The following is a 9,659-nucleotide window of genomic DNA, read 5'->3' on the forward strand; positions in this document are numbered from 1 at the left end:
TGGAAGCAATTCTCTCTGCTTTATATATCTTGAACCGAGTTCCATTTAAGAAATCCGACAAAACTCCATATGAGTTATGGAAAGGAAGACAACCGTCCTATGCATACTTTAAAGTGTGGGGGTGTTTGGCCAAGGTGGCCACTCCTCGTTCCAAGAAAACCAAACTAGGACCTAAAACTGTAGATTGTGTTTTCCTAGGATATCCTGAGCACACTAGTGCTTATAGGTTCATGGTAATTGGTGAGAACACCATAATGGAATCCAGAGATGCAGTGTTTTTCGAACACATTTTCCCTTTAGGGTCTGGACCTCATAAAAGGGTCCGCGATGATCTCTCAGATATTCCTTTGACTAGTCAACCCCCGTCTCTAGATGCTGAAACCGAACCTAGAAGAAGTAAGAGGGTCAGAACCGAGAAAGGTTTCGGTCCATATTTTGTGACTCTTACGGTAGAGTCTGAACCCCAAACCTATAAGGAAGCTATGACTTCTCCGGAAGCTCCCTTTTGGGAAGAAGCTTCAAATAATGAGTGGGATTCCATTCAACAAAATGAAACTTGGGAGCTTGTAGACTTACCTCCTGGTAGTAAACCATAGGTTGCAAGTGGGTCTTCAAAAGGAAACTTAGAACAGATGGAACTATAGAAAAACACAAAGCTAGGTTGGTAGCTAAGGGGTACAGACAACAGGAAGGATTAGATTTCTTTGATACCTATTCACCGGTCACTAGAATCACTTCTATCCGGATGCTGATTGCTATTGCTTCTATTTATGATTTGCATATACATCAGATGGATGTTAAAACTGCTTTTTTATATGGTGAATTGAATGAAGAAATTTATATGGACCAACCTGAAGGTTTTGTTGTGAAAGGTTTTGAAGATAAAGTATGCAAACTGAAAAAATCTTTGTATGGTTTAAAACAAGCACCTAAACAGTGGCATGAAAAATTTAATCATGTAATGATATCTAATGGCTTCAAGGTTAATGAATCTGATAAATGTGTTTACATTAAATCTGTGAATGATTCTCATGTTATTGTGTTCCTATATGTTGATGATATTCTCATATTAGGTAGTAACCTTGATAGTATTAATACCACTAAAAGCCTGCTTAACGAAAACTTTGACATGAAAGACTTAGGCCCTGCTGATGTAATCTTAGGGATGAAAATCAGAAAGATGTCTGATGGATATAGTCTTAGTCAATCTCATTATGTTGAAACTGTGCTTAAGAGATTTAATCATGAAAATGTTAAACGTGCAATTACTCCTTATGATCCCAATTGCAAATTGAAAAAGAACAAGGGTGAGGGTATTCATCAACTTGAGTATTCTCGTGTTATTGGCAGTCTTATGTATTTAATGAACTGTACAAGACCTGATATTGCCTATACAGTGAGTAGATTAAGCAGGTACACTTGCAACCCTGGGAAGGATCACTGGAATGCTCTCTACAGAGTTCTACGGTACCTGAGAGGAACTTCAAACTATTGCTTAAGTTTTGGGAAGTATCCTGCTGTGCTAGAAGGGTATTGTGATGCTAACTGGATATCAGACTCAGATGAGTGCAAATCCACTAGTGGGTACATCTTCACACTTGGTGGTGCGTCTGTGTCATGGAAGTATACCAAACAGACATGTATAGCCCGATCCACCATGGAGTCTGAGTTTATAGCCTTGGAGAAAGCTGGAGAGGAAGCTGAATGGATACGAGGTTTCCTGGGTGGAATTCCACTCTGGCCCAAGCCTGTGTCTTCGATCGCAATCCACTGTGACAGTCAAGCTGCTATTGGATGCGCAAGGAATAGTGTATACAACGGAAAGTCTATACATCTTCGAAGAAGACACAAGACAGTGAAACAACTACTCTCTACTGGCATCATCTCTATAGACTTTGTAAGGTCTAAAGAGAATATTGCAGATCCTTTGACGAAAGGGTTATCTAGAGAGGTAGTTAGATCCACATCGAAGGGGATGGGACTCAAGCTCATAGAATAAATCGCCATGAAGGACACTCAACCTTGTGAACGGAGCTCCAAGATCAAGGTTCAATGAGATAACTAATTTTTGGTGATGTCGAGAGAAAGCACTATCTTTGTCCCTCCCTATGGTGTAACCGTATGATAAGTGCTGCCTGCATGTTTTAGGATGATCTGTCAAGATCTTAATGAGTTCCATGGCTTTGCTTAAAGCGGAGTGTGGCAGGACACTCTTAATGGACTCACCTATGTGGATGTTGGAAGTGGGGCCGCTTCCTATGAGAATTTGAGCTTTTTCTCTAGAGACATTCATTAAGTCCGGGATTTAGCCCACGGCCAAAACGGGCACAACGGCAAGAGCTTGGCAACCTTTTTTTTTCTTTGAGACATTAAAGTGTGGTTGTTATTTCTGAATTGCACTCATTGTTGACGGTTCAAGACATTGTGTTCACCGAAACAACAAGCAGTTCCGGTAACCACTCACTATGTTAAGGTTCAATCTCTGGGACACCTTAGCCTAATATTGATGTATTATGTTTTCTCGAATTTCGTCGATATGTTTTATCATTCATGTGGGGGATTGTTAGAAAAAACGCTTTAAAATTACCAATTTTTCCATGGACTATGTTTTGATCCCTAGACCTATTGCCCATTAATTGTTTTTTCTTTTGAATAGATAAAACAATAGTCCCACATTGACTAAAATCTAAAGAGTTTTAGACATAAATACCATAGAATTGGCTATAAGGGCATGGCCCTTGGGTCATTAGACTTTTGTGCTTGGAGGGAAGGCTTAGGCTAGGGCAAGGTTGCCTTTCCCGTACGCGCGGTGCTTCGCACAGAAGCACGCACGCCGTCGCCGTCCGTCCGGTCGGTCGGTCGGTCGGTCGGTCGGGTCGGGCTCGGGCTCGGGTGTGGGTTCATTAGATCTTATCTTTTTGCTGAAACTTTTGGTACGTGTTTTACACACATGTAGAAGAATCTTCTTCTTTGTCTGCACATGTTTGTCATGTCTTTCTTGTCTGTACGTGTTTGTCTTGCTTTCCTTGTCTGCACATGTTTGTCCTGGCTTTCTTGTCTGTACGTATTTGTTTTGGGTTTCTTGTCCGTACATGTTTGGCTTGGCTTCTTGACAACACACTGCTCTAAGCCTGACAAAAGCAACACTGTTTTTAACCCAACATTACCAGTATTTCTGTCATACGCATGGTTTGGTTGCATGCATTTTTCCTCTCGTTTGTAACGTCTTAAACACTATATAAGGGAGGAGTCTTGAGCTCATTTTACACACCACAGAGAAACATCTCTTCTACTCTCCTTCTGTTTTTCTGTAAACATCTCTTCTACTGTTTTAAGTTCTGCCAAGCTCTAAGGATACCCTCTTTGTATGCTACATTGAGGGGTACTAACTGTAGTTGTATCCTGGAGGTGACTCGCCAACTGCTGTAGCATCTCAGAGGAGTGGCAGGCGATATTGCCTTTAGGACAGCGTAGTTTACGTGCCTCTACATTCTCTGTGCAGCAACATCAGCAACATTATTTTGAGCTAAGTATCTTCTTCTCAGTTACAGTTACATTATTAGTACTTTCACCAACAGGTTTGTCAAGAGCCAATGCTATTTTCTGGGAGCATCCGAAAAAACATATTATATGGGGCAGACTGTGATAAGATTGGTGAAATAGAGATGATCAATGCCGCTGGAGCAGCAAATGCACATGATTTCGTTGTAGCACTTCATGATGGATATGACACATTTTGTGGAGACAGAGGGATACAATTGTCATGTGGACAGAAGCAGCGCATTGCGATCGCCCGTGCTTTGCTGAAAAACCCGAAGGTATTGTTATTGGATGAAGCGACGAGTGCGCTTGATACTCAAAACGAGAAAGATGTTCAAGAAGCACTATATCACTTGATCGAAAATCGGACAACTGTGGTTGTCACTCATCGCTTGAGCAGTTTGTGACCTGCTTGCTGTTTTAGAACAAGGCCAAGTTGTGGAAAAAGGAAGCCACTCAGTGTTAATGGATAAGGGACCTAATGGGCATTACTACTCGCTTGTTGATCTTCAAAGAGTTTCTTAGTACTAACCCCATCTCTACTGTTTGTTTGTTTGTTTTTTGGTCTTTGGGAGTTCTATGTTTGAAGTTAGGTGATGGAAGAACGTGTAAATTACAATTTTTACTTACAATAGTTTGAATTGAATGAAATTGTGACGCAGGATAAGCATTTCATTAATTGTGCTTAGTCTTGCAATCTATATACTACCATTCACAATTAGGTTGTAGACCAACCGTATGATTAAATGCCTTTTTGAACATTACAGTCTTATTGTCCCAAAGTTTTTGTGTACGTATTTACGCTTTAGAAAGATTTGAAGTATATTCACAGCTTCAACTGGAAGAGCCTAAAAATATTGGAAGAACAGAGTTCCTTCTATATTTGGTCAATTTTCTAGATTATTTTCTGTTTATATTTAGGATTTCCATCAACTGTTAACAGTATTGATGATTTTTATTTTTATACAGGCTAATTAGATTACATGACCAATGGATATATTAAGAACTATTTCCAAAAATCTGAATGAGAGATTGATAAGTAAGATATCAATAAACATCCAATAATAATACTGTAAGATATCAATTGTAAAGTTTCTCAGTTCCTATGTCATATGATGCTAATATTTGATAGTTTTCATCTCTCAGTTTCTTACCTACTAAGAGCGTCCACAATGGACGACCAAACCCAAATATTAAGTCCAGTGTATAGGCGTAGTGGGACGGACTATCGATCAAAATTTGATCAAAGATTAAAAACCAGACCAAATTTGGTCTGCGACCAAGACCAAACCCAAATATAGTTGGGCGTTTATATAATGTCCGCCTACACAACGGGCTGATATAATGTCCGCAATTCATCGAGCGTTTGTAAAGTTAACGCCTGATGTAGGGGCGTTCGTAAAGAATTCGCCTGGAACGGGCGGAGGTTAAATGTACGCCCCACTGGGCGTTGATATACATTACGCCTGACTACCAGGCGGGGATAAACTTAACGCCTTTAGTGGGCGTTGATATACATTACGCCCCAAGCTTACAATTAAGACCACCATCACATGGGGCGGGCTTTATACCTCCGCCCCATTATTTTATTTTTTTATTTTCTGTTTGAATTCCTCCGAGCATAATCTTTATTAACGCCTGATTTCAGGCGTAATCTTTACCTCCGTCCCATTTCAGGCGTTATCTTTACCAACGCCTGATTCCAGGCGTAAATTTTACCAACGCTCGATGTCCAGGCGAACTTTATATCAACGCGCGACCAAATTTACTCTTCTCCCTCTACGCCACCCGACGGACTAAACCCAAATTTGATCTTTTTTTTTTTGTCTTTGGTCTTTGGTTTTGGTCGCACCACTGCAGTTGCTCTTAGGACTGTAGATCCATGCCGAGACCAATAGCTCATCCCTGTATTCTGCATATGAAGCTCTGGATGCTAAGAAAGCATCTGAACTAAAGAAGAATGAATGAATGAATGGTGAAATGCACTCCACCTGAATTGTTATTACTCAATAGCTTAGCTAGCTTACTATGTTGTTGGGGTCTGACTTCTGTATCATGGTTATCTCCATCTCTCTCTCTTACTTGAAAATTCCCAGGAGGAGCATATATGCAAATTTGATAACATGTTGGATGCATCATAAACTATTTGAATGTCATACTACTCAAATTTGTCTAAATAACAATTTTAACATGTTGGATGGAGCATACGACCTGACCTCATGATTGCTCTTCACATGTAGATCTGTTTGTTAGTCCTATTCAAGTATCAAGAAAAAGCCTGGATGCTCTGTATTTCAATGTTGAACTTTTCAATTTTCGTAGTCTTCAATCTTGTTATTGATGGTTTATTTTCAGAAAGAGGTTTGATTTGGAAAAGTTTCTTTGCTTTGTGTTCCGAGTTTTCTGTGTGGTCATTGTAAAAGTGCATTTTCTATCATGTTCCCAAGTTAATATATGAACTCTGTACTGTATATTCCTTTTGGCGGTAATCTTATATATATCATGCTTAGGTCACGGATGAGAAGTAGTTTCTATGCCAGTATCTGATCCTGGCATATTGTACTTGATATGGGATTTTTTGTTGGTCATAAACTCAATGGTGGTGGTAAAATACTTTTGGTTGTTGTGATGGGAGGGAAAAGAAGGAGGGTGCAGTGGATCCCAAAGAAAATCAGCTAGGTAACCAAAATGGGATGGCCAAGAACACTGACATTTTGCTCGAGGAAAAAGATGGATGCTCGAATCGAAATCGGACATTTTGCAAATTTTCCCACGTTTCAACTCGTACAAGTTTAATCCGCGTCGCATCTTATTGGCCCCACTACATTTATTTTTCCAATTCAAATAAAACACTCAACATGGAAACGCCTTCTCTTCCATGGACGTGTCGCTACCACAATTCCCAACGTGTCTTCCCAGGCTAGGAACGTGTCGCCATCAGAATTTCTGAAAATTCAAATTCTCATCCCTAAAAAACCCCCTCTTCAATTTTTTAGTCATCTCTATCTCCTCTTCTTATTATTTCGTGTGTTTTCTTTAAATCTTAATCCTCATCTCATCAAGCTTTCTTCATTAAGAGAAGAAAATAAAGGTAATACCCAATAATCTTGGTATATTTTTCTCTTCATTTTTCCCCTTTTGTTGTTGTTGTTGTTCTCTGCATGTACACTTAACTGTTTTGGGTTTTATTCATCTTTTGTTTGTTTGAGCTTCCACTTGCAATAGGATTGGTGTAAATGTGAAATTTGATTTTTTTTTTTTTTCATTTCTTTTGTAATTGGTTGAATCTCTGGAGTTTGCTTAAATTCATTTATTTAATTTTTTTTTTTTTATTTTCTTTTGTATAGTGTTGGATATGGTGCAATTTAGAACTTTATGCTGCTGCTAAGTAGTTTTATATGATACTTAAGACTGAATACTATGGCACTAGGAAATCTCATGACATAGGGTGTCAAAGAGGAGGTGAGAGTTCATTCCACCATCCATTTACGTTGTTTAGTTTTGCAAACTGATATAGATTATGTGCTAATCTAAATTTGAACATCTGTGAGCTCCATTGTCGTATCTCTGATGGTTGGAATGGTTGATCTGATGCTCCATGGAATGTTTCTTGCATCTCCTGTGGTAGCATTGGTAACATTAATTGCATCTCCCTCCATGATTATTTTGTCTAATTGCAGATTCTTGGCTAAATTGATTCCATGCTATTATCTGTCTTCTAAAACGGTAGTGTGGGTACTTAGAACACGAGTATTTAGACTCAAAAACATAGAAGGGCTTCGCTTTGATTATCAGTGTAGGAGGAAACTTTTTATTTGAATACTGCTACCTGAATGTTGGTCTTACATTCGTAAGGAAATGCAAAGTCCTGCACAATGGATATGGGTTGTGAAGTAGCTAGCTGATTCATTATATTACTTTTTCTTGTTAAGCTGATGATGTTGATTATAACTTTCTTATATGATTTAAGATGGTGTCACACAAAGATATCTTAACCAAATATCTTATTCTTCTATTTTCTCATTTATGTGCGCAGATACGACATATTGAGCTTGGCTGGACCTGGACTGGACAGGTTATGGTGTCTGTTCATATGGTAGATACGTAGTTTGGTAAATGTAGAAATCCTTCGGCATAATTGATATTGTGTGGATTTATGGGGTTGATATTCGAGTTAACAACAAACATAATCATATCATTTCTGAAACCATTATCGTTGTTCAAAATTCTAGTTTCATTTGGTTTGAGAACTGCCTGGCTTGTAGCTTTCACGTGGTTTCTGTTGGCGAAAGCAGCCGTCAATTTCAATTTGGAAATTTGCTCCAAGCTCATGATTTGGACAGTTGCTATTGTATCTCTTCCACTGCGAATTCTTAATGCAGTACAAAGGGAGAGACTGGTTAGTTTCTTTTTTCTTTCTCTCTTTCATGAACTGTTGCTTCTAGTTTAATTCAAATGGGTAAGTCTGCAAGGCCAGAAGAGTGGAGTGTAATTGACGGATGTTGACTTAGGTGTATTTATCAAGTAACACTTGCGCATTTGTTTTTTCTTTTGATATACAGCTTGAATCACGTCTTCTTGAGATGCAAATTGAGTTGGAGGATCTCACATGGGATAAGAAAAAACTCGAAGAGAGGCTGCGTGCAGCTATCCAAGATCGCAGGGTTCTGGAATCTATACTAACAGAGATTGAGGATGAGCATGATAAGGCCATATCTAAAATTGAGCATCTAGTGAATGAGGTAAAGACAAAATACGTTTCCACATTGAAACTTGCTCTAGTTTTTATGGAACTCTGAATAAAACTTTGGTATGTCCTCCGTTGTAATTCTTTTCCTGGAGTACCTTCTTGAAATTTGAGTGCATGTGCAGTTGCAGGATTTGAAAGAAGAGAACCTAAAGCTAATTGAGATTCAAGGGAAGAACATTTTGGAAATCAGAGGTCATGGCGGTATTAAGAATAAAGTTTTTGATGATGACAAATGTGCCATTCCTCTGCCAACCGAGTATGATGTTCCCTCATGGAATCCTTCTTATAACCGTGGTGGGGCTCAAGACTGGGAGGACAACCAAAAAGAAAAAACAAAAGATTTCCCTAAAACTGGACTAAAAGGCGATGAACCTATTACAAATACATTCCCAGCTAGGATGGTGAGTGCAATGGAGGGCATGGTGATTGATCAACGAAGAGATATAGCTGTCTGTCGGAGCATTTTCAGTGCTATTCTCTCACTTCTAGTTGGGATGATAATATGGAAGGCAAAAGATCCTTGCATGCCGCTTGTGGTAGCACTTTTCAGCGTGGTTGCGATGTCTTTGAAGAGTGTTGTTCAGTTCTTTTCAACAGTTCAGAACAAACCCGCCTCAGATGCAGTTGCTTTGTTAAGCTTCAACTGGTTCATACTCGGTACTCTCACCTACCCAACCCTACCAAAAGTGGCCAATCTATTAGCACCAGTGGGTCTAAGGCTCGCAACTCGAACAGTTTCGTGGCTTGGTTTTGCTTCTTTTTTATGACAGGCATGGCACTGGAGAGGGCAAAAGACGGTAGGCTTTTTTTCCAATTCCCATAAATTCTAACCTTTGCAATAGTGTTTTGTACAATACTCATCTGCATTAGAGTTTTCTTGCCAAGATTTTGTTCTGTATGTATATTGTGATTGCTTGTAGTGTTTCAAGAGCATGTCCCTGTGTATCTTTTTCTTTAGTGGCGGTAGTTTATCATCTCCTTTTCCTCGGTTGTAGTGGTTGGAATTCCTTCCTCCGAAAGGATTTCTTTAGTTTTAGGTTCTAGATATGAGCGGAGAGTTATTGTTGACAAGCATGTAGAATACAGATGCAGATAATTTTTGTTGGCAAGCATGTAAGATATAAATGCTGTGAAATGTTCTGCGTTTTTTTTTCTTTTTTTGCTTTCCTGGCGGTTGCGTTCACTTACACTATGTTTGTTTACTCCTGACTCATCTGAGTCGTCTGGATCTGAGTGAAATCACCTGACTCATCTGGATCTGGCTCAATATGTTTGTTTTGAGTCAGATCTGACTCAAAAAACGTGAGTCAGTGGTTTGGTCCCGTGAGTCAGGGGTATTTTGTTACCTGACTCAAATGGGTCCGAGTCA

At 39.3% G+C, this 9,659-nt stretch overlaps 1 protein-coding gene across 1 annotated transcript; it reads left to right on the plus strand.

The window, feature by feature from the left end:
- The first annotated feature begins 6,494 nt into the window (after positions 1-6,494).
- Positions 6,495-9,398, plus strand: LOC113361022. The gene is made up of 4 exons (XM_026604411.1): positions 6,495-6,631; positions 7,577-7,939; positions 8,103-8,282; positions 8,413-9,398. The coding sequence occupies exons 2-4, from the start codon at positions 7,697-7,699 to the stop codon at positions 9,055-9,057; spliced, it is 1,068 nt and encodes a 355-aa protein (XP_026460196.1). The 5' UTR covers positions 6,495-6,631; positions 7,577-7,696; the 3' UTR covers positions 9,058-9,398.
- Positions 9,399-9,659: the final 261 nt, after the last annotated feature.

This window comes from Papaver somniferum, chromosome 3 (assembly GCF_003573695.1).
Source record: "Papaver somniferum cultivar HN1 chromosome 3, ASM357369v1, whole genome shotgun sequence".
NCBI lineage: Eukaryota > Viridiplantae > Streptophyta > Magnoliopsida > Ranunculales > Papaveraceae > Papaver > Papaver somniferum.